General features: G+C 36.4%; 2 protein-coding genes across 2 annotated transcripts; one reads left to right on the top strand and one right to left on the bottom strand.

Moving 5' to 3' along the window:
• Window positions 1-13244: 13244 nt before the first annotated feature.
• Window positions 13245-15378, top strand: LCD (Pyridoxal phosphate (PLP)-dependent transferases superfamily protein). The gene is made up of 2 exons (XM_079022464.1): window positions 13245-14796; window positions 15020-15378. Exon 1 carries the CDS (start codon window positions 13400-13402, stop codon window positions 14780-14782), a length of 1383 nt encoding a protein of 460 aa, XP_078878590.1. The 5' UTR covers window positions 13245-13399; the 3' UTR covers window positions 14783-14796; window positions 15020-15378.
• A 137-nt stretch (window positions 15379-15515) lies between these two features.
• On the bottom strand, window positions 15516-21131 carry LOC145076653 (ABC transporter B family member 11-like). Its single transcript, XM_079022463.1, has 11 exons — window positions 21021-21131; window positions 20061-20450; window positions 19917-19971; window positions 19643-19818; window positions 19313-19534; window positions 18977-19215; window positions 18359-18884; window positions 17980-18253; window positions 16505-17901; window positions 16123-16416; window positions 15516-15992 (listed from the first exon to the last, which is right to left on the bottom strand). The coding sequence occupies exons 2-11, from the start codon at window positions 20394-20396 to the stop codon at window positions 15639-15641; spliced, it is 3873 nt and encodes a 1290-aa protein (XP_078878589.1). The 5' UTR covers window positions 20397-20450; window positions 21021-21131; the 3' UTR covers window positions 15516-15638.
• Between the last annotated feature and the right edge of the window lie 4351 nt (window positions 21132-25482).

A 25482-nucleotide genomic window follows, 5' to 3' on the forward strand; every position in this document is an offset into this window, starting at 1 on the left:
CGATTCTGTAGCACCTAGTTCCTGGTACGTAAAATTTATCTTAGTGTTTTTCATTTTTAGCCTTGGACTCGGCGAGTTGTAGGTCCGACTCGCCGAGTAGAGACGGGATCCGGAACACGTTTAAGTTGGCGACTCGACGAGTCCCCGCTGTCTGATGAAACCCTAAATTTCAAGGGTTTGCACCCTATTTAAACCCTCTTATCCGCCCCTAAGCTCGCCCCCTTCACCCTCAGAGCTCTATACTTCGTTCAAGCCTTGTTCCTTATGAGATTGAAGCATTTTGGTGTGTTTTCTTGAAGATTTGGAGAGGGAAGGAGAGTAGATCAAGAAGAGAAGAAGGAGGCCAAGCATATTTGTGTTATCTCAGTGATTTCCTTGAGGTATAACTTAATTTCCCTCTGTTTTTATGCTTATTGTCCCTTGTAGCTCCATGAAAGTCCTTCTTGAGCCTTTCCCCAAGCTTGTTTGTGTTTTAGGGTTCGTAATAAGTTGTTTAGCCTCTAGATCTAGGCATGATTGAGCTCCAGGAGCTTGGATCTACTGCCTTTATGGAGCCATATTGCATGAAAGCCCTAGAACTACTCTTTTGGTGCATTTTGAGCCCTAAAACCCTCATGGGTGATTATTTACACGTAAAGTTGGAAACTTTATGTGTTAATCAGGCCCTAGAAACCCAGATCTATGAATGACATGAGCTGGATTCAAGCAGAATCGCGTGTATAGTATTTGCTGATGGGTTTTGGTCCTAAGAACATCCTATGTGCTCATACAAACCCTAATGCTTGGATCTAGGTTTCTCTATTGTACATGCAAGTTATCCAAGACTATAAACCCTAATTCTAGCATATGGAAATCGATATTAACATATACTTAGGTTTAAGATATTACCTTGATTGTTATGTAGCAATAACAATCCCAAATCTCCTTGAATTGACTTTGGAAGGCTTAGAGTCACAAGTGTCACTCCTCTAATGGCTTATAAACACCATAAGCAAGTGGAGAAGGTATAAAGAGAGAGGAGAGAGGTAGAAATTCGTCCTTAGATGCTCTAGGGATCAAGTGCACGAAATCCTAAGGCCTTAGGGGTCTTTATATAGGGTTGGGATTAGGGTTTCAGTCCTTATCCTTATCTAGTTACTTGCCCATCAAGCAACCATAAGATAAGCCTTGAAAATCCCTATCTCTTGGACCTTGAACGATTATAAGGATATCCTTATCCTTGAATTCGTCCATCCTTCAACAAGGATAACCATTGCCCTATTTTGCAACTATCACATAATTACAATTCAGCCCCTCTAGTTTAATTAATTACACTTGATCACAAAATTAATTCTTAATTAATTATTGACCAATATTAATTAAACAAATATGATTTCTCCTTTAATATATTATTCTTATAACATATTAATAAATCATAATAACCTCTCTCTTTATTTATTTCTCCAATCAAGTTGCTTTGGTGAAGGCAACCCAAAAGGACCATGCACCATCGGGTCAAGTATATACCAAAATAGTTATGGACTTAGACACTAATCCAACAGTCTCCCACTTGGATAAGTCTAATAACTATTATGCGTATGACTTCAGATCCTGATCTGTAATCGTAGCTTTCCAAAGCCGCTGTCAACTCTGATCATAACAGATACGCGTGTCCTTAGATAAGGGATCATATATTCCTCCATTCTAGATATCATATGAGATATGATTTCAAATCATTCTCTTTGTACTATATCTCGATTCCCGATTTATGACGACTGACTAATTGAACAAATCAAATTAGCCCTAGCCCGGTCGAGCATTTACGTTTGTTATCACAAAATCATCGAGGGGCCCAAAGACATCGCTTTTATCCTACTTTGAATAAAAGGAACGGATAAACTTTGATACAATGCTTGCTTGCACTTACTCACAGAATCACACACAACAATATGTTTTATAACACCAAGTTACTAGTGCGTTTACATATTATCAATGTGCAACCGATTTGCAAGATACAACTCACACATCTCGGTTTCAAGAATATAAGATGTTATCGTCTCACCAATCACTCGTGATACAATCCATGGAGTGATCCAAGTGAGCGTGGGTTTAATCCAATGCTCAAATCATATTCATAAGCACTCATGAACGTTGCAGCAAACCTTTGCTATGTCTAATACGCTCAAGACAATCTACAAACCAATTCATGACAGTCTTCATTCATACTTACTTCCAACGTATGACTAACTGTGGTCCGTTTGAATAATTCGATTATTCTTAATAAATTCAATTATTCTGGAAGTCAAAACATGCAAATGTGAAACACAAGAATAATACTAATCCCATATGGCCTCAAACCTTTGAGTATAAATAAAACGTCTTTTATTTATCACCATATTGATTAATCATTATTTGTCGTTTCGGGTAATCAACTTCTTACTTGAATTATTACACTTGTCCCATGCTCCTAGCATGAACACAATGTTAACCTATGGTTCTTACTTTGTGAAATAGATCAAATTGAACACATTTCCAATCTTTCTCATTTCACAACTCCAAATCCTTTTTCCATAAGTGAAAGAATATCAAATTCTTACTACTTATAGAATATGCTAGATTCTAACATTTTATGCAATGATCCTTTCGTAATGTCATTGCACCAAAGTCACAAAGACTATTGCCAATGATATTACAAAGTCCTCTATCAGAGATTGTTACAAGACAATTCCATAGACGTGATGTCTCTCACTCAAAGTACATTCTTTGAACATCCTTTTGCATAGAAGTTTCTAATCTAGTCATAGATTTCTCAATATTCAATTCCCAATATGGACACACTTCCATATGTTCCATATGACAACTCATTCATAATAGAATCTTTTCTATTCATAATAAAGTCGATATGGTCCATCCAATATGGAAACATTTCCATATTTTCCAATACTATACTTCCAACTACTCACAAGCAACCAATCTTCGTCGAACTTTGGATTGTCCTTTGATAGTTGTTTAATTATTTTAGTCAAAACCAATTCTATTCCCTTTTCCCTCTAAATGCGCTCGACATTTGGAAAATTTTAGAATGGTCAAACATTAAAGCATTTGCAATCGATCCTATACCCGAAGTGTATGGGACACGACGCATAATGTTTTATTTGCTATGTTCTCAAAATTCGAATTGTGAAGAGGAATGCCGTAATCATAATCGAAATTTTAAGAACACACTATGTACTCTTGACTAAATTTATTAACATTTCTCAACCTAATCCTTTAGATTTGAAATGAAGCATAATATTCTCTCCCTTAATTATAGCAAAACAACTTTACAACCCTTACAACTTTGCAAGGTATAACTCTTGTTTTCTATAATTAATATTGCCAACTTGCAATACATGCCTTAATAATCATACAATCATAACTTTTATGCTCCCACTATCATGATGATTATTATAAAACATAACACTTATGCTCCCACTAGCTTTGACATGTATTCAGAAACAACTTAACTTTCAAAAAAACAATGCTTATTGAATTTCTTAAGTTCATGTTTCTAATACTTAGTGCTTTGATAATCTTTTATCAAGGCTTCTTGAACTTATACACCTTTGCCTTAGATAGTTCATATGTGTGTGTAAACAATTGCCAAACCTCACAATTCAAATTATGGAAAGGGATATCGTAACCATAATCGAATTCGAGAATGCAATTTTACAATCACTATCTTCCTAAAATCTTTCTTAGTGAAAGCATTTCCTCACAATCATTTTCATGAAGGAGGAAATCTTATGACACTTAGATTTAAACGGTGTATGTGTTCCTATCCATATGAATTTGTCAAAACCAAAGTTCACGACAAATTCAACCTCATATGGATCGAACTTTCTTAATCTCGATTTCTTGCCTTATGGTAGCACAGCTACCCACCACGTCTTCCAAGTACTAAGCAGCTCACCTTTTCCTATCAATGTACCTTTCATTGATTAAGGTGCCTTGCCTTTTATGCGTTCAAAATGAGAATTCATAGAACTCTCATGCATAATTAACTCAATTGGAACAACACAGAAACCAAATAATGTCAACACGATAGGTTGTAAACCTCAACCCGTGTGCTAGTGATGATTGATAAGGTTTATTTGATTTGTTCTTGAAACCTTTCAAGACCAATAAGACTCCCACTGACTCCTTGACATATAAGATTCTCTTGTCAATGAACATTTCTTGACAAACAAATATTCAAGAGTTAGGGTAGTTTTTATCAAAACACTTCATAAATTGGTCCTAGTTGGTCTTTGTCTTATTCAAGACATCACAACTTTCCACATTTGATGAATGTTATAAACCTTTAATACTTTTCACTCATTGTCACAATCTTAACTTTAAGACTTGTTATTGGAACGAAGTATGATAGACTTCTTGATTTAACCATTTCTTCAATTCTTGATTCCTCTTCTTAGACATACAATTGTACTAAGACTCACTTAGAGGATCAATTGAGATATGGTTCTTAATCATTAAGACCTATCATAAAGCATAAAAGCTACTCTCCCTTCTTCTTAGAATGGAGAAACTTTTATCTTTCTGCCTACTTGATTCTTCTTATTCGTTCTACTATTGATTTAAACCTTTTTTCAATCAATCTAGAATTACACTTAATCTTGTAAGTATAATCATATTTACTAAACCTTTAGTAAAGCATGACAAATATCTTTGTTACTCTTATGGTGGACTTGATCAACACACAACTTTGTGTATTCGATCTCCAAGTCCTTCACTTGACACTTTGTCAATGAATTTGTCTAATTTCCAAATATGAAATTTCTCATTCATCGTGCAACCAAGTTGCATGATTCCAAGTTTCTGTCCAATTGAAACTTGGGCGATGAGAAACTCTCCCTATTTGGTAAATTCTCGACTTTCCATAAACAACATAATAAGAACCAAATCCATTATTGCTAATAATAGAAACATTCAAACATCAATTTTTCATGTACGCCATTGCAAGGATAAATAATATAAAATCAAAATTTATTTTATTGCGGAAAAAATTTGTCCTTACAATGCAATTCATTGAAAAACTATGCTAATACAACAATCTTATTCTAACTCTAAGTAGTAGCTCAAGAATCTAATCTTCGAGAAATGCGATCGAAATCCATTCCTTCATGGTTAGATTTTGCTCACTTCTTCCCTTAAGCTTCCTTTTCTTTTCTTTGATCCTACAAAACATCAATTGTAATATTATCACATTATGTATTAAGAATCTAGAATAGAAACTTAAAAGAGTTAGTCAATGGATATTATCTAAAGCAAAGCCATACGTTTTGACTCTCCCATCTCTTAGATCTCTTAGGTAAATGGGGCAGCTTCGTCTCCAATGCCCTTTCTCTAGGCAATAAAAGCAGATTGACCCTTTTTGAACATGACATGGAACTACTTCAGACATTGTCTTTCTCTTATGATCAAACTTTTCGATCATAGCATGTCTTTCGTTGCCATTGTCTATATCCATAGAGATCTTGAAGGCAGATTCACTAAACAACTTTGCTTTTCTATTGCGCCAAACCATTGTTGATTCAGCAGCAATAAACATATAGGTGAGATCTATAAGGGTCACGTTGTGGTTCATCATATAGTACTCTCTTAAGAACTCACTATATGAGTTAGGAAGTGACTGAAGAACCCAATCAACAGCCATTTCCTTACAGACAACAGATCCTAACATTCTTAACCTATCAATGTGTGACTTCATCCCTAGGACGTGTGCACACACCGACTTTCCTTCTTTATGTTTACTTGCCAAAAGGGCTTGAGTGATCTTGAACTTTTCAAGCCTTTGAACTTGTGGGTTAGGGAGAATAATCGGAGGAGGAGGAGGAGGAAGTGAAGCATGATTTCTTGTTCCTCGATCGAATCGTGGAATATCATCTTCATGTGGAAAGCTTGTTCCACGGGATTTGGGAAGACCATAGTTGTCGAACTTTGACATCTACAAAACGGGAGAAACAAATTTAAGTTAGTTGATAGATTGAGTCCTTAGTAAATCACCCAAATGAGATACTAAGGCTAGGACCCAACACAATATCCTACAACTCGGGAGAGGGATGCCGTAACCCTAATTGCATAATATTTGAAGGTAAGTGAATGACGATTCACTAATTTCCACCATGAAAAACGAAAAAGAAATTTAAGTTTTAAATCTATGAAAACTCCTAGATCCTTTGAGATTCATTGAACTTTCAATGACATGTTTAAATCTCGATATGCCCCTCTTGTTTGTGACTGGGATGCCGAGGATCACAAAGCGGGTGTGAATAACCATGCAAACTTACATGGTGCCCTCACATGTTACAGTCACCTATTCGATGTGCCGGTAAACCACACACGCTCCACCGAACTATGACAAACATTGAGTTACCCTTTGCTACCTTTGCTTAGAACCATTTAGTGTGCCGGTAAACCACACACGCTCCACTAACGTCTTTGCAAGGGCACAAAGTGTAATTTCATGGAATTGCATCAATTCACTTTTGCCTAAGTAACTAAGATTGGGAATTTTATGAAATCATTTAGTTACTTTTATACTTCATTATACTTATAATGGAAGGTTTTGTCATATCCTACCCATTCAGCTAACGACCCTCCACTAGTCAAGAGTGCGGTGGGTAAGAGTGGATACCCATTCAATCGCCATTTTATAGGCAATTTCCTTAAACGCCCCTTATAGACCAGCTTCGTGAATGAGACCTACTAACGGTAAGACTGACTTTTACTCATACATATATATAATGTTAGACTTTTAATGTTATATATATATATATATATATATATATATATATATATATATATATATATATATAGTATAGGGTGTATTTACACTTTTAAAATACTAGGTGGTTTAATTTAACAATTATACTTTTAATTCAATTAAATTATTAACCTAAACTTTTATGGATTTATTAAACTTCTTTTAATTATACACCTTAATTAATTAATAAAACCATAAGGGTGTGATTTGAACTTTTTCAAAACTATACTAGAGTTTTAGAATTTAACATTCCTAATTAAACTTTTAATCAACTTTTAAATTCCAAAACTTGAGGGCAAGTTTTGAAACATTTCAACACATTAGGGTTTAGAATTTAAATATACATCAAAATTAAACCATTTAATCAAAATTTAAATTCCAAAACCTGAGGGCAAGTTTTGAAACCTTTTTCAAAACATTAGGGTTTTAACTATTTAAATTTCAAAACAACAAAACTTTTGGGTTCAAATTTAAACTATAAAACCTAAGGGGAAAATATGAAACTTTTCATAACAACAAGGATCAACTAACAAATAATCTAAATTAACAATTAATCACATAATTATCCATATTTGATTTATTTTATGATTTCTTGCAAAACAATTTATCAATTTAGTCAAAATAATTAATCAATTATCACATAAGGAAACAATTATCTTATTAATTGATAAATATCTTCAATTAGATCAAGAATATAGTCAAATATATCATAAAATCGGATTTATATTGATCTAATATGATAAGGTAACTATCCATAAGCAAAAACAACAAGAAATCGCGAAGATATCCCCATCTGACGAGTTGACTCGTCGAGTCTGCATGGACTCGGCGAGTTCAGCTATGGACTCGGCGAGTCCAGCCTCCAGAAACCAAAAAAAAAACGAATTTTTCAAACATGCCAAGCATCAATACAATAGAAACCAGTCTAGGCTCTAATACCACTGATGGGTTTTGGTCCTAAGAACATCCTATGTGCTCATACAAACCCTAATGCTTGGATCTAGGTTTCTCTATTGTACATGCAAGTTATCCAAGACTATAAACCCTAATTCTAGCATATGGAAATCGATATTAACATATACTTAGGTTTAAGATATTACCTTGATTGTTATGTAGCAATAACAATCCCAAATCTCCTTGAATTGACTTTAGAAGGCTTAGAGTCACAAGTGTCACTCCTCTAATGGCTTACAAACACCATAAACAAGTGGAGAAGGTATAAAGAGAGAGGACAGAGGTAGAAATTCGTCCTTAGATGCTCTAGGGATCAAGTGCACGAAATCCTAAGGCCTTAGGGGTCTTTATATAGGGTTGGGATTAGGGTTTCAGTCCTTATCCTTATCTAGTTACTTGCCCATCAAGCAACCATAAGATAAGCCTTGAAAATCCCTATCTCTTGGACCTTGAACGATTTTAAGGATATCCTTATCCTTGAATTCGTCCATCCTTCAACAAGGATAACCATTGCCCTATTTTGCAACTATCACATAATTACAATTCAGCCCCTCTAGTTTAATTAATTACACTTGATCACAAAATTAATTCTTAATTAATTATTGACCAATATTAATTAAACAAATATGATTTCTCCTTTAATATATTATTCTTATAACATATTAATAAATCATAATAACCTCTCTCTTTATTTATTTCTCCAATCAAGTTGCTTTGGTGAAGGTAACCCAAAAGGACCATGCACCATCGGGTCAAGTACATACCAAAATAGTTATGGACTTAGAAACTAATCCAACATTTGCATGTGGCAGACTCGGCGAGTCGAGTCGCGAGTCCCCGAGTTTTTCCCCTTTTTCGTGTTACGGGTTGGAGTAGTGAGTCTGGGGCGTGACTCAGTGGGTCGGAAGCCAGACTCACTCATGAAGTAATCCGGCGAGTCAATGCCATGACTCGGCAAGTTCAAGGCAATCTTCTTGCCTCAAGAACAGACTCGACGAGTTGTTCATACAGCTCGACGAGTCTCAGCATAGAGTGTTCTTCGGATGAAGATGAACTCGGCGAGTTGTTCATACAACTCGACAAGTAGGATGAAGGACTATTGGCCTTTAGTTTAGAAGGAGGACTCGTCGAGTCAATGCTTAACTCGACGAGTAGAGACGGGTTTATGTTCGGACAAAGGGATAGAGACTCGGCGAGTTGGCAAGTCAACTCGGCGAGTCGGGCCAACTGGCAGTTGACTTTGACTTTGACTCTTGATTGGTAAGGGGTAAATGGTCATTTTACCCTGAGGTCGGTTAGCAGTAATTGACTAAGGGTTTGGTGGGAATTATAGTCGGAGGATTTCCGGAGTGGCAGCAGCAGAAGACGGTCAGTTCCCACACAGATAATCAACTACTTTGAGGTGGGTTACCTTCCAGTAGCGGTGGGTCTATGGCCACAATGTCGGCCCACCAGTAGGAGTTGTATGTTAGATGATTGTCTTTGTGATATCATCTAGGTTTGCTACTACCTGATATGTTATATGCTAGCATGATATGTATATGTGATAGTAGTAGAGTTCGGTTGTTAGGACCGAAGGGTAGGTCAAACACCCTAGATATGTCTGACAGTATGTGATGATATGTTTATATGCTGGCATGGTATGTTATATGTGATAGCGGAAGTATGAGGGGAATAGTCCCCAAGTTCGGTCGTTAGGACCGAAGGGTAGATCGGACACCCCAGATATGTCTGATAATATGTTATGTTATGATATATGTGATAGTAGCAGTAGGGGGTGAAATAGTCCCCAAGGATCGGTTGTTAGGGCCGATGGGTAGTCAGCCCCCCAGAATGGCTTGACATGGGTAGTCAGCACCCCAAAACGGCTCGACACGAGTAGGTCGGCACCCCAGAATGGCCGTACCGGGTAGGTCGGGCACCCCATAATTGCCCGGTAGTGTGTATGATATATAATTGTATGGCATGTGGTAATATGGGGGAAACTCACTAAGCTTCGTGCTTACAGTTTTCAGTTTTGGTTTCAGGTACCTCTTTTTCGAAGGGGAAGGAGCCGGCACGGTAGCGGTACATCACACACACACTTTGTATTCCGCTCTATGGGATTCTCCTAGGGTTTTGTACTCTGATAGTATTATGTTTTACGAAATGGTTTCCAGACAAACAACATCTTTTATGAAATGTCATGATCCATGAATGTTTTATTTATAATGTTTTGCAAATGGTATGTTTTAAAATGAAATTTTTGGCTCGTATTTTTGGGACGTTACAGATTCACATATAAATCACTTGTGATTCACATATGAATCACATTTACATATGACATCATATGTGACTTACCTTTGATTTTCATATGAATCACATGCGATTTACATGTGAATCAAATAAGATTAATATGTGAATCACATGTGATTCATATGTGAATCACATGAGATTTACATGTGAATCAAATGTGATTTAATATGTGAATCACATGTGACTTACATGTGAATCATATGTGATTCATATGTGAATCATATGTGATTTACATGTGAATCACATATTAATCACATTTGATTCACATGTAAATCACATGTGATTCAGATGTAAAATCACATGTGATATACACGTGAATCAAATATGATTAATATGTGAATTACATGTGAATCACATGTGATTCATATGTTAATTACATGTGATTCATATATTAATTACATGTGAATCACATATAATTATTATGTGATTCACTTGTGATTTACATGTGAATATGTTATATTATATTCACATATGGATATATCATGTAATATTTACATGTGAATCCTAATGCAATATTCACATGTGAATATACCACATAACATTCACATGTAAATATCTAACCAACTAGAATTCCAAGGAATTGAGTAGTGAGAGAAATATTTTTTTGTATGTGTGTAAATGGTTACATTTCAGGGTGAAGAATAAATTTACCTTCCAGGAATAGGCTCCGAATTTGTAAAGGTATAGGGAAACCGACAGACTCGATGAGTGAATCATCGGTGGGGTAGGTGGACATAGAACTTCAATCAGAAGTCGGAGCCTATTCCTAAGATAATATATCCATGTTACACAACCTAAAACAAATCAAAATAAAAAATTATAATAATATAGACAAGCTAAATATGTGAAAAAATGATAATAAAAAGCTTATTTTTAAGATTTTCCACACCTACGGGATTCAATCAATGGGAGATGATCATTATTTGGGGGTTTCAGTCACATTCATCACCTGAAAGAAACGGCAAAAAGTAATACATCTACTTTATCAAGGGTAAAAATGTAAATTTGCATGAATAAAAGTAAAACCTAAAATCTTACTTTTGAAAGTAACTCTTGGCTTTCGGGAGGTTGTTTTTTCAAACTTTCAAGTAAGATTACAGTAAACAACTTTGGTCTTTCAGCTCTTAATGCACCTCTAATTACAACTGCATTTGTTCCAGAAGCTCCTGGTGTGAAGATGAGATTTTCTCTTTGACATCCCTTAAATATGTCGTTCTCAACTATGTCTTCAACACGACAAATCTGACAATTTCACACAATAAACACACTTAAAAGATAAAGTTTTGATAAAATACAACTAGTTTTCACCTCCTTTTGATCTATCGCCATCCATTCCGAATCTTTTCATTTAACTACATGTTTTGCAGTACCACTAACTTAATCATGATGTTATGCAATCCATAAAGCATCAACCAAATAATTTGTACTACCTTTGTTTTGTTCCTTCCCTTCATCACTTCCAATTGCAAAATATTTTTGAAAGAAATAGAGAGACAATAGGAATAATGAGATAGAAAGCATCATAAGTGGTATGACCAACCAAAGTTACCCTGAACAAGCATACATCAGTTCAATCTTATCAGATAAAAGTTATGAATTCACAGGGAAAAAGGTAATCAATCCAGCCACATTTCAACACAGTGGAAATACGAAAAACAACAAACCTGAGATCGGATGCACCATGTATAACATGATAATTTGTGACAAAATGACCTTTAGGTATCCCAAACAAAGCCTGATCCAAATCCTTGAGGCACCTCCAACACATCCAGAGTAAACACATCCTGTCTAAACCGCATAATATTAAAGCTCAGTTGATTCCACGAAATCAACAAGCCAAATGTAGGCAATTAAGGATTGTAAGTTCATAACATGTAGCTTTTTCTAATGATCTCATGAAATGAGCATTAAAATTTAAAAATATGTGCAAAAGTGTTGGATCATTTACGATTATACTATACTACAAAAACAATTGTGCTTAATAACTCGATTTGATCACTATGTATCAAATCCAACAAACACAATGAAGGACATAAAACAAGTATCCATCAAAATTGGAACAAGAAAGCTAAATACCTGGAAACTAAATTGGTAATGTAGACGAACAGAAGGATTATTCTCCTAGAAAAGACGAACAATGGCGAGGTCAACCATCTGCAACTTCCTAGGAGCAACGACAATGAAAGCGGCAACTGAGTGCACATCGATAATGAAGACAGAGGTGGAAAGAGCTACTGGAGTGCAAATCACGAAGCACGAGTTCAGAAATTTATCCAGGAGGATCTGTGGGTAGATTGGCAGTCGACAATGGTAGAGGTGGCCGATGAAGGGAGGAGGAAGCCGATCGATAATCTGGTAGCCTAAATTTCACCTTGCAATGTGCTCGTCGATGATGAGACGACCTAAACAGAAAAGTCGCAGAATTTTATGGCTTAGAATTCAGATTCAAAGGATCTTAGATTTCAATGAGTCGTGTAAAGTCTTCACCTTTCTCGATTAAATGAATAGGAAGGAAACCATAGATTTCAGATGATGGATGTTGGTTCTTGGGCAACGATCGACGATGAAACTATAAGAGAAAGAGGGATGATGAGATGAATACGATCGATGGATTTGAGAGAAAGAGGGCATCGATTGATTTGGGAGGAATGATCTTTTCAGTACCATAAATGCCCTTAGATTAATTTCAGAACCATACCCCCTTGTTTAATTTTCCATTTATCTACAAAAGTGCCATAAAAGATCTTAGCCCTTAATTGTTTTAATCTGATGGTCCACTTTTAGTTCTCGGGTTCTCGGAAAATTATAAGTTCTCAAATGATTATCTCTCTCTCTCTCTCTCTCTCTCTCTCTCTATATATATATATATATATATATATATATATATATATATATATGACTTTGAACACAAGAAATGTGATGATCGCACAATAAGGTTGGAGGGAGTGGTTCCGCACTCCCTCATGAAACCGCAATGACACGTAGGCGCCACCTCACCTGTTACCATAAAAATGTGGTTTCATACCACACCTAAGGAGTGATGCCATAATTAAGTATTATTTATTTATTTTTTTAATAAATAAAAAGGACCAATTAGAAGGAGGTAAGAAAAAGAAACCAATTACGTTGTTTGAAAGAATGATCTCTTAGAGGCCGCAGTGTTCTCTCTATCGCACCCAGGTACACTTTCTGCTAACATGGTAAGAAGAGTGCTGTCCAGACCCCACCCCCTCCGTCTAGTAATGAACCACTCCCTGGTCTAATGAATAAAAAGAAAAAGAAAGGCATCCGGTTTCTGTCCGGTGCTAATTTGACACAAACAGTGCAGCCCTTCACATGAAACCCTAGGAACAAGATACAGAGAAAATGGGTGAAATTAGAAACCATAGAGACGACCCCGAAGAGAACAGCAACCATATCCATCTTCCGAAGAAACCTAAACTATCATCATTCATTACTCAATCCCAAATTCAACAAGAATTCGCCCATCACCAGCATGGCGTTGCCCGTCTAAACAACGGCAGCTTCGGCAGCTGCCCAGGTTCCATCATCGCAGCCCAGAAACGGTGGCAGCTCAAGTTTCTTCAACAACCCGACGATTTCTTCTTCAACCAACTACCCACCCAAATCCTCCGTTCCCGAACCCTAATCAAGGACATTATCAACGCCGATGACGTCTCTGAAGTATCAATCGTTGACAATGCCACCACCGCCGCAGCGATTGTTCTCCAGCAGGTTGGATGGGCATTCGCGGAAGGCCGTTTCCACAAAGGAGACGCTGTCGTCATGCTTCACTGTGCTTTCCAAGCCGTGAAGAAATCCATCGAGGCTTATGTGACCCGTGCAGGTGGCTCCGTCATCGTGGTACATCTTCCTTTCCCTATCAAGTCCAACGAAGAAATAATCTCCGAATTTAGAAAGGGTTTGGCAAGGGGCAAGGCCAACGGTAGGAAAGTTAGGTTAGCCATAATTGATCACATAACCTCCATGCCCTCTCTCATAATTCCAGTTCGTGAGTTGGTAAAGATTTGCAGGGAAGAAGGAGTGAGCCAGGTGTTTGTGGATGCTGCCCACGCGGTTGGTAGTGTCTCGGTTGATGTGAAGGATATAGGGGCTGATTTCTACGTCAGTAACTTACACAAGTGGTTTTTCTGCCCACCATCCGTGGCTCTTCTTTACTGCCGGAAATCTTCTTTATCCTCCTCGGAGCTGCACCACCCTGTGGTGTCGCATGAATATGGAAATGGACTCGCCATAGAGAGTGCCTGGATAGGTACACGGGATTACAGCTCTCAGCTGCTTGTCCCGGAGGTTATAGATTTCATCAACAGGTTTGAAGGGGGGATGGATGGAATTAGGGATAGGAATCATGAAGCTGTTGTTGAAATGGCAGAGATGCTGGCTAAGGCTTGGGGGACCAGCCTGGGGTCGCCTCCTGAAATGTGTCCTAGCATGGCCATGGTCGGCCTGCCTTCTTCATTGGGGGTTTTAAGCGATGGTGATGCTTCTAGGTTAAGAAATCATCTGAGAGACCAATTTAAGGTGGAAGTTCCTATACACTACCAGCCATTGAAAGACACAGCAGCAGCAGAGGAGGTCGAGGGTGGTAGTGCTGATTTTATCACCGGCTATGCTAGGATTTCTCATCAGGTTTACAACACCATTGATGACTATCTCAAATTCAGGGACGCTATCAACCAGCTTTTGCATGATAGTTTTAATTGCAAGATGCTTCCTTATCCTTCTTAGAGAGAATAAAGTTGGTATGTCATCCCCTCCCCTCTCCTCCCCTCATAAATAATCTTTTATCTCCAAATGACACAAGATATATAGTTGGTGAATTCATGCTTATCACTTTGTTGTATGAAAATGCTAACAACAAATATTATTTACAAAATAAATATCAACCTCATCTTATGTGAATGATAGGACAGCTTTATTTTATTAACATTCAGTATACATGATGATGGAAATCAAATTATGTAGGAAGGGAAGTTTGACATGACATACTTATGATGATGGGTGGGAGGTTGATATCTGGAAAAAGGGACGTGAAGTTCAGTTTCAGTTGTTTGTATTTTTAGAAAGACAGAGGAGGTCTACACTGGTTTTGTCACTTTCTTTTGGTACGTGAACAATATGACACAGCTTTTAGGTTTAAAGTGAGTAGCTAGCGTGTAGGAAAAAGGGAATTCTATTTTTATGATGCTGGTTGGCTCGTAAGTCATAAGAATAAGGAGGATGTGATTCTGATTGTGATTGTGATTGTGAAGAGGTTATTATGACTCTCAATCTCTTTTATTTTATGTTATGCATTTTGTAAATACTAATAATATGTTTGAAAACTACATGTAGTCAACCACCAAACTGTAATATCCAACAGGACAGAATATTTTTGGTTAAAGGAAATGAAATACATGATTCTTTGTTGAATGTTGATACTTTGGATATTACAAAAAATGATTCTAATCTTCAAGACATGTTTTCAACAAAGCAGTTGTTCATTCTATTTTCTTCAAAACTTTACAAACTTCATATTTGGATATTACAGAAAACAAAATGGAATACAATTTAATTCAATTGGTTAATAGCTCAAAATATAAATTTAAGTGGAAGCGGTCATGTGAAGAGCAACTAAAGATGCATAGAATCCATCCTTGATATTAATTAGTTTTTCATGCTTCCCTTTCTCAACAATGACTCCATTCTTGACCACCGCAATGACATCAGCTCCCTTGATGGTGGACAACCTATGAGCAACCACAACTGTGGTCCTGTTGACCATCACTCTGTCCAACGCATCTTGAACCACCCTTTCTGACTCTGCATCCAGTGCACTTGTAGCCTCATCCAACAATAGTATCTTTGGACTTTTCACAATAGCCCTTGCAATCGCCACTCTCTGCTTCTGCCCACCCGACATCTGCACCCCTCTTTCCCCTACCACCGTGTCATAGCCCTAATTTTTCATTCATATCCATTATTATATCAGAGACAGAGAGATAATATATATATATATATATATATATATATATATATATATATATATATTTCAAATAATAGTGCTAATAGATGGTCTGATGACTGACCTGGTGTAAGCTGCTGATGAACTTGTGGGCATTTGCCAACTCGGAAGCAGCTATTATTTCAGACTCTGTGGCATCACCATCTTTTCCATAAGCAATGTTGGATCGGATGGTGTCATTGAACAAGATTGGCTCTTGGCTCACCAGACCCATCTGCAGCCTCAGCCACTTGAGTTGAAACTTTTGTATCTCGATCCCATCCAGCGTGATACTGCCAGAGTCTGGATTATAAAATCTTTGCAACAGCGAGATCACTGTTGATTTCCCACTTCCACTCTCTCCAACCAATGCCACTGTCTGATGAACATCAACATCAACACCAACACCAACATCAACATCAACATCAAGAGGTAAATAATTAGATTAAATTAAACCAGGTAGGTACCTTGCCACTGTGGATGGTTAAGCATAGATCACGGAATATCTGAACATCAGGTCTGGTGGGATACTTGAAGCTGATGTGACGAAGCTCGATTTCCCCCTTGACATTATCCAATGTCGTTCCGGATTCATCACTTGGGTCTATCTCTGACTTGCGGTCTAGAATGGCAAACACAGAGACAGCAGAAGTCTTGGCTTTGCTTGTATCTGGGGCAAATGAGCTTGACTGGGACACTGCTATGGCTGCCATCGTGAGAGCAAAGAATACCCTGAAAACATCTGAGAAGGTGGTCTTTCCAGCCTCAACAAGCCGAGCCCCAGCATAAAAGCTTGCTGCATACACACAGAAAAGCAAGAAAAATGACACTCCAAACCCAATCCCGCTGATCAAACCTTGCTGTATCCCCGCTTTCTTGGGACCCTCGCATTTATTTCTGTAAAGTTGCATTACTTTCTCTTCTGCGCAAAAAGACGCGACCGTCCTTATGCTCCCAACCGCATCGTTTGCCACCTGGCTTGCTTCCTCATACATCATCTTAGCATCCGCACTGAAGCCTTTCATGAATTTCACCTGAACAAATCCATTGAGTCCTATGAGAGGGATGAGAGCAAGCATGATGAGAGCCAACTGCCAGCATGCTACAAATGCAATGGCTAAACCAGCAGCAGCAGACGATGAATCCTGAACAAGCTGAGCAAGTGCATCGCCGACCAAACCACGAAGGCTGGCTGCATCTGCCGACAGCCTGGCACCGATTGCCCCGCTGGAGTTTTCTGGCTTATCAAACCAACCCACTTCCATCCGTATCACCTTCTCAAAGCATAGAGATCTGATCCTTCTTATTAGCTTAGAACCAGCAATAGAGAAAAAATATGATCTCCCAGGATAAGCTAAAAAAGATACCACCCCGAGGACTACATACATTAGAGCCCAGAATCGAGCATCCTTTTTCATTTTATGTGGGGGCTCATAGAATGTCTTGATCATGCTGGAAATCAGAATGCCAAAAACCGGGAGGACTGCTCCATTGACGATAGCAGCTATGGTACCCATTATGAGTACCGGTATCTCTGGCTTGTTGAGATAGGCAAGTCGTCGGAGTGGCACTTTGGGTGCTGCCTTTTCTTCGTCTGAAGCAGCTTCAACATCCATGGATTCAGCAGCCACAGCGAGTTGTGTAGGCATGCCAAAAGAGTTGGAAATCGAGTGCCGGCTGCTGTTTCCTATGCTAGATGATGATCCTCGGCTTATCGACCGCAGGTACCTTTTATTATCACTACTTGGGGTTGGGGGGTCCTCTGACCCCAGCTGCTGCTTTCTTGAGTCCCTACTAACTTCTTGCAGTTTTATAAGTTGAGCGTATGCTCCTTCAGGATCCTTGACTAGCTCCAAATGTGATCCTGCAACCCACAATTCATAAGCCCTTAGCCATGGTGATGATGTTTTGTATGTGAATTAAACTAGGAGTAGGGATCTACCTTTCTCAACCATCTTTCCCCTATGAATGACTGCAATCATGTCGGCATTTCTTACTGTGCTTAGACGATGTGCTACAATGATGGTTGTCCTATTCACCATAATCCTGTCCAACGCCTCCTGCACAACTCTCTCAGATTCTGCATCCAGTGCACTTGTTGCTTCATCAAGGAGTAGGATTCTGGGATCTTTAAGAATTGCTCTGGCTATGGCAATTCTTTGCTTCTGTCCACCAGAAAGCTGTGTTCCATGCTCACCAACCATGGTGTCCAGGCCCTAGTTAAACAAACAAACAAACAAACAAACAAAATCAATATCAGTAATAAATTATATATATAACAAGCAAGCAAAGCAAATGGCAAATGGCAAATAGAAACGGACCTGAGGTAGTTTATCGATAAATTTAGCAGCATTTGCTAGCTCGACCGCAACTCTAATCTCATCCATAGACGCACCATCTTTCCCGTACATGATGTTATCCTTGATGCTGGATGCAAACAGGACCGGTTCTTGGCTAACAAGACCAATTTTCTCCCTTATCCATTTCAGCTGGAATTGTTTGAGATTAATATCATCGATGAGAACTTCCCCTGCTTTAGGATCATAAAATCTCTCAATCAGGCTGATCACAGTTGACTTTCCACTTCCACTTTCTCCTACCAAAGCTGCAGTCGTCCCACTAGGGATGAAAAGAGAGAAGCCACTAAATATTTCCTCATCTGGTCTTGCAGGATAACTAAAATACACATCCTTTAACTCCACATCACCACGGATATCACTCAGTACTTTCCCTTTTGTGTCGTATGCATCTATTTCAGGCTTTCTGTTTATGGTTTCAAACATCTTGTATGCTGCTGCTCGGCCAGCAGCAAATGCACTCAAACAGGGAGACGCCTGACCAAGAGACCTGCAGGGCACACAATTTATTTATTTACCTATTTAGTTGAGATTTGAGATTTAAGATTCAAGAAAGACAAAAGAAAGAAAGAAATCACGTACATGGATCCGGTGAGCACTGCAAAAATTACGTTGACCACATCCCCCCCGGTGTAGCCTTTTTCCAGTATCATCTTTGCACCATACCAAACAGCCAAGGCATAACTACAGAACACGATCAACATCATCGTTCCAAAACCAAGCCCAGCAGCCAGGCCTTCATTCACACCAGACTTGTAAGCATCTACAAGCGATTTATTGTAATCCGCAACAGCTTTTTTCTCCCCGGTGAACGAAGCAACCTATTTTATTTTATATTTTTTAAAAACCAATCATATAGCATGATATATATATATATATATATATATATATATATATATATATATATATATATATTACCGTCCTGATTGAGCCGATTGTCTGTTCGACTACATTGGCTGCTTTAGCATAAGCGGTTTGTCCCCGTGATGCCATCTTGGATATAAGTAGTGACATCATTCCACCAGAAATCACCAATGGAGGAATCGAGGTTAACATGACAAGCGTAAGAAGCCATCCCTTCACAAATGCTATCACAAAACCTCCCACAAATGTTGCCAGTAGCTGAGTGAATTTTCCAACCTGCAAACAAAACCAACAACTAGTTATAGTAATAATAATAATAATAATAATAATAATAATAATAATAATAATAATAATGTAACTAGTTATAGAAATTAAATTAAGAACCTTTTCCCCCATGGCATCTTGTATGAGGACGGTATCCCCAGACATCCTGCCAACAACCTCCCCTGTGTTTGTTTCCTTGTCAAAGAAGGACACATCTTGTCTCAATATGGTTTTTAGATACAGATTCCTTATTCTTGCAGCCTGTCTTTCTCCCGTTACCATCCACATTGACACCTCTACATACGTACATACATAACATGCCTAATTAGAAAAGGCTGATATATAGATCCATATAACCAAGTTTTAAGAAATAGCTAGGATTTGATCTACTTACGGAAGAAGGCTGCCAAACCAGCCCCAATAGCCAGGTAAACAAATTTCAGCGATACCTAACAATTAATAATACTTGTACTTTGTCATAAAACATTCTGCCTAGCCCACCAATAACCAATTAAACATACATATAAGCTATACGTACCTTGGAAACAACACGGACGACATCGTCGTTATTCTGGTTCTCACCAAAAGAATCTATAAGGTCGCCGAAAAGAATAGTCATGAGGGGCATGCAAGCTCCATTACCGATGGCGCCTATGGTACCAGCGATCATCAGCATGTAATCAGTGGAATCAGCAAAAGCAAACAGCTTGTAGAATGGGACACTATTGGCATTGGGGGTCTCTTTTTCTTTTTTCCTGTTTGATCGGGATTCTTGTTCAGGTTGTAAACCATCACCATCACCATCAGCGCCGTCGGTGGTGGTGGTGGAGTTAGAGGGCTCGGCCTTTTCCTTTCCTTTACCACCGGAGCTCATCCTGTAGACTCCGTTCAAGTGCTAGATTTGCAGCCAAAATGATGTACCACCTGTCTGTAGAAAAAAAAATTAAAAAAAAATAAAAATCAGAATGCAAATATCGGGAAATCAAATCCGAGTTAATTTTTAGTAACAAAAAGAGTAAAGTGAAACAAAACTAAAAGAAGGAATATCTACTGTAAAGCAAGGCAGGGAAAGTGTGAAGGAAAAGTAAACGGACCGGATCATGGAAATGCCATGAATGAAAGTAAGACGTACCAGACAGAGCAATAAGACATTAAACGAGGCAAATGATGTTAATCAGATTAGATTAGATGGTTTTAGGGTTTGACTCACGTTGCGTAATTCCAACGGATGAAACAGATCCAGATGCCAAACCGAATCCGAATTGATCAAATAAATAAATAAATAAAATTATTTATCTGCGGAGGCAGAGTCAGGTGAAAGAGACGATCGATGTTAAAAGAAAACCCAGCTTGTGATATAGGAGTATGTATATTATGAATGGACTGATAGATACATAAGGTGATGGTTTGTTTTCCATTCCCTCTATATCACACAATCCATGAGAAAATAAATAGAAAATTTAAAGTTGCTGCTAAAATATAAGAAATCAGAGCTCACAGTGTAATTAGTTTATGATTGGATGAAGGTGGGAGGGAGTTGCAGAGCAAGCAGTTGTAGAACCTTGGATGACGAAAAAGCAAGAATACATGTACATATATATATATATATATATATATATATATATATATATATATATATATATATATATATATATATATATATATATATATATATATATATATTTTATATATGTAAGGGTGGGTGGGGAATTGCCAATTTGCCAAGACATTGAATGTCATCATCAAAACCAAAGAAAAGAGGAAGAGAGAGAGAGAGATAAGATTTCCTTGAAGAGCACGGCTGGAGAGAGGCTGGTCAAAGCTTCACATGATTTTCTCCCTTGGATTTAGGATACTCAATTATTCAATTAGCATCTCCTTTCATAGCATCTCCTTTTATGAAAGGAGGTTGATTCTTCCACTGCAACTATTAATCCATCCACTTAAATTCATATATATTTCCAGTTTTACCCTTATCTAATTAACCATTTTAATATGGGCTGATACTTACTTACCATTTTTAATTAACATTAAGGGTATGTTTGACGTATTAGTTGAAAAACTAGCTGTTAAATAAAAAGCTAGCTTCTAGCTGAAAAGTTAGCTGATAGAAAAATAACGTTTGGTAAAACTAGCTGAAATATATAAAATTACATAAAAAGACATGTAAGAGTATGTATTTTTATAATTAATTAAGAGGTGTATTTGGAAAATTTTAAAAAGGCTCATAAAAAGCTAGTCTAAGTAGCTTTACCAAACACGACAACATAAAAAACTCGAAAAATAAGCTAGCTTATCAGTTAGCTTTGGCGCGCCAAACACAACCTAAAACTTGTAAAATATTTTTTTCCTTGTATTTGGGACTCATTTAAACGACCTGAACTAACCTTTTTTTTTTAATTTTTTTTTTATTTCTTCTTTGTTATTCTTTACATCGCAGAGTCATTTTATATTTAATTTTTCTAATACCTAATTCCTTTTAAGAAGTAAAGATCCACCCTCATTTGAATAAAAAGATTTTCTAATCATTTTTTGATAAATATATTAATTAGATAAACTATTATTACACATCCAATCACTTAACAAAATAAATACAACTTCAAATTAATATATATCAAATCACAAATAAAGTATTGTCCAATAAAAATATTTAAATTACTAGTTCGACGTATAACTGATTTCTTAGTGTTGGAAAGTATCTTGAAAGATGGAATGGCTGAAGAAGAAAAATTGATAAGCGATCAGTTTGAATATTTTTATTGGACAATAATATATTTGCGATTTTATATACCATAGTTTGAAGTTGGAATTTTTTTGTTAAAAAAAGATACTATCTTAAAAAGATAATATATTTTTTTAATTTGTATAAAAGAAATAATATTAGTGTATATAACGACAAAGATTAAAAATAATATTTTTCGATTTTATATACATTTGTTTGAAGTTGTAATATGTTGATTCTTTTTTTTGTAGAATGCTCGTTAGGAAAATAATATTTTTTGATTTTATAACCCCTCCTAGAAAATAAAGATGATAGTATAAAAGTAATAAAAAAATAAAAGATAATTATGTATTAAAACAAATATAGATATTTTAATATTGGTGTAAATAATGGCAAAGATGAAAAAATAAATTAGCCTATAGCCCTATATCATTTAAGGGGCGCTAAGTGTTGGAAAAAAAAAAGACAATTTACGTGATATTAACTTAATCCGGTATAGAACATATCTTTTATTTTTAATATCAGCTAGGGAAGAACCCCGTTTTGCGGGGTTGGATATGCCAAAAAAACGGATGAATCGCAAAGATTTAAAACAACAAAAAGAAAGAAAAGAAAAACATGTAGATTAGTCGCTTATTTTGAAATTCCATCGCCACTATAGCTCTGTACCTTCTTTCACCTTTTTTTCACATTTCTAGATACCGAATCTTGACCTAAGAATGTTGGAAATGGAAGGAGTAATTTAACATTTAACTTGAGTATAAAGGTTAAAAGGGAAAAGAAGCTTATATAATAAGTAGAAGTAAGGAAAAGAAGATAGCTAACTTAGAAGTTGTTTACCATAATTGATCTCGTTTTAATAGTTCATTACTATAACAATAACAATGAACTTTATAATATTAAACGTATTTGTTTTTTTTTTGTTTTTTTTTTAATTTTGAAACTAAAATATTGCATTGTACTTCTTAAATGATCATATTAAGACATCCTACTTTGATCTTAAGGAATGGAGAGGTTTATAGTTGCTTTTCTCTGTTGGATTAAGTGTCTAAGCCCATAACTATTTTGGTATGTACTTGACCCGATTATGAGCATGATCCTTTTGACTTGTCTTCACCATAGCAACTGATATGATGAATTAAGGAGAAAGAGGATTAATTATAATTTATTAATATATTATAAGAATAATATATTAAAGGACAAATCATATTGTTTAATTAATATTAGTTAAGAATTAATTAAGAATTAATTTTGTGGCTAAAAGAGATTAATTAAATAAAGGGTACTGATACTGTAATTATAAGATAGTTACAAAGTTCGGCTTAGGATCCATAAAGGAAGCATGGACGAATTCTATATGGAGGTCCATATAGAAATCGTCCAAGGGCCTTCTGGAAGGGTCTTTGGGCTGCTTAAGGATTAAGCAGTTGGATTAGGGTTTCCTAGTTGGTAACCCTAGAAGCCTAAGTATAAATGGAACCCCTGGGCAAGCTAAAAACATCCCTAAACTTCTAAGAGAAACCCTAGAACATTTTTGGTGCCTCTTCCCTTTCTCCTTGTTCGTCTTGTTGCTTATGGTGTTTTTGACTCCATTAAAGGTGCAACATTTGAGACACTAAGCTTTCAGAAGTCAAGATTAAGAAGTTTTGTGATTGTTATTGCTACATAACAATCAAGGTAAGATCTAAACCCTAATCATATGTTAATTTCAATTATAGTATGCTAGATCTAAGGTTTATGAGCTTTGGATGATTATTGCATGTACAACTAGATAAACTAGATCCAAAGCTTTAGGGTTTGCATGTACACCATAGAATTAATGTAATGCTCAAAACCCATCAGTGGTATCAGAGCCTATGCTATTTATCTAATGTATTTGATGCTATGTTTGATCATTCAAAGATGAAAAAAAAATTCGTTTTTTGGGTTCTGACAAGGCTCACGACGTGAGCTCAGTTCTGACGGCCAATCTCGAAATTTTTGCCATATTTTGATTTGGATAATTACCATAAATTGTTTTTCCAGATAAAATCCGCTTTTTTTCATTATGGTATTGATTACCCTAATCCAAATAGTAGATAATTGTCAAAATTAAGATAATTACTTGTTTTATAAGATAAAGATTAATTATTTGTAGTTTTGATTTGAATTATCTTGTAAGGAAATTGAATTAGGTCAAATTTAGATAATCACTAATTATTTGATTAATTGAATTATTTGTAATTTGATCTAGGAAGTTTTGAAAAGTTTCAAAACTTGTCCTCAAGTTTTGGAATTTAAATTTTTGATTAAAAGTTTAATTTTGAAATATTTAAATTCTAATCCCTACAGTTTTGAAAAGTTTCAAAATTTGTCCTCAAGTTTTGGAATTTAACATTTAAGTAAAAAGTATTAATTTTGAAAATATTAAATTCTAAACCCTAGTATTTTGAAAAGTTCAAATTACACCCTTATGGTTTTATTAAATTAATTAAGTGTATAATTGAAAGAGAGTTAATAAATCCATAATGAGATGGTTTGTATTTAATTAAATTAAAAGTATAATTTTGTTAAATTAGACCACATAGTACTTTAAAAGTGTAAAATACACCCTTATACTATATAAAATTAAAAGTCTAATATATTATATAAGTATAAGTAAAAGGCCAGTCTTACCGTTAGTAGGCTTCATTCACGAAGCTATTCTATAAGGGGTGTTTAAGGAAATTGCCTATAAAATGGCGATTGAATGGGTATCCACTCTTACCCACCGCACTCTTGACTAGTGGAGGGTCGTTAGCCGAACGGGTAGGATGTAACACTCGTGTTTCTAGCCTAGGCATTTATATCGAGTTGATAGTCTAGGCTAACCTTTGTAACTCATTTTGAAGAAATGAAAAGGAGTTATGTGAATATTATGTGAATAATGTGTTTTATGCTTAATTATTAGGGCTTAATTAATTAAGAATAAAAATAAGCGTCAAAATTTAAGTGTGAGATAAGCCCGATATCTTTACATAAAGTTGTAGTGGTCGAAACAAGGATTTCGGGGATATAAAGAATACCAAAATCCGAGTTATAACGAAGAAGTTATGACCTGTCGAAGTTTCGCGACAAAACCGGCACGGTGCTGAATGTCGTAAAAAGTGGGTTTTTGATAAACTACTTTTTAGCCTTAGTAATCTAAACGAAAGTTGTAGTATTCGTTAAACCGAGAAGTTCGATAAAAAGAACGCCCAAATCTGACTTCGTATGAGGA

The sequence above is a fragment of the Lactuca serriola genome, chromosome 9, assembly GCF_051521515.1.
Source record: "Lactuca serriola cultivar US96UC23 chromosome 9, Lser_US96UC23_V15, whole genome shotgun sequence".
Lineage (NCBI taxonomy): Eukaryota > Viridiplantae > Streptophyta > Magnoliopsida > Asterales > Asteraceae > Lactuca > Lactuca serriola.

Excerpts from the sequence above, each read along its gene's own strand:
- LCD (XM_079022464.1), top strand. The coding sequence starts at position 13,400 with ATGGGTGAAATTAGAAACCATAGAGACGACCCCGAAGAGAACAGCAAC.
- LOC145076653 (XM_079022463.1), bottom strand. The coding sequence starts at position 20,396 with ATGAGCTCCGGTGGTAAAGGAAAGGAAAAGGCCGAGCCCTCTAACTCC. Across the intron at positions 19,972-20,060 it reads TCGTCCGTGTTGTTTCCAAG|GTATCGCTGAAATTTGTTTA; the intron begins GTACGTATAGCT and ends ATTAATTGTTAG. Across the intron at positions 16,417-16,504 it reads TAACCATCCACAGTGGCAAG|ACAGTGGCATTGGTTGGAGA; the intron begins GTACCTACCTGG and ends GATGTTCATCAG.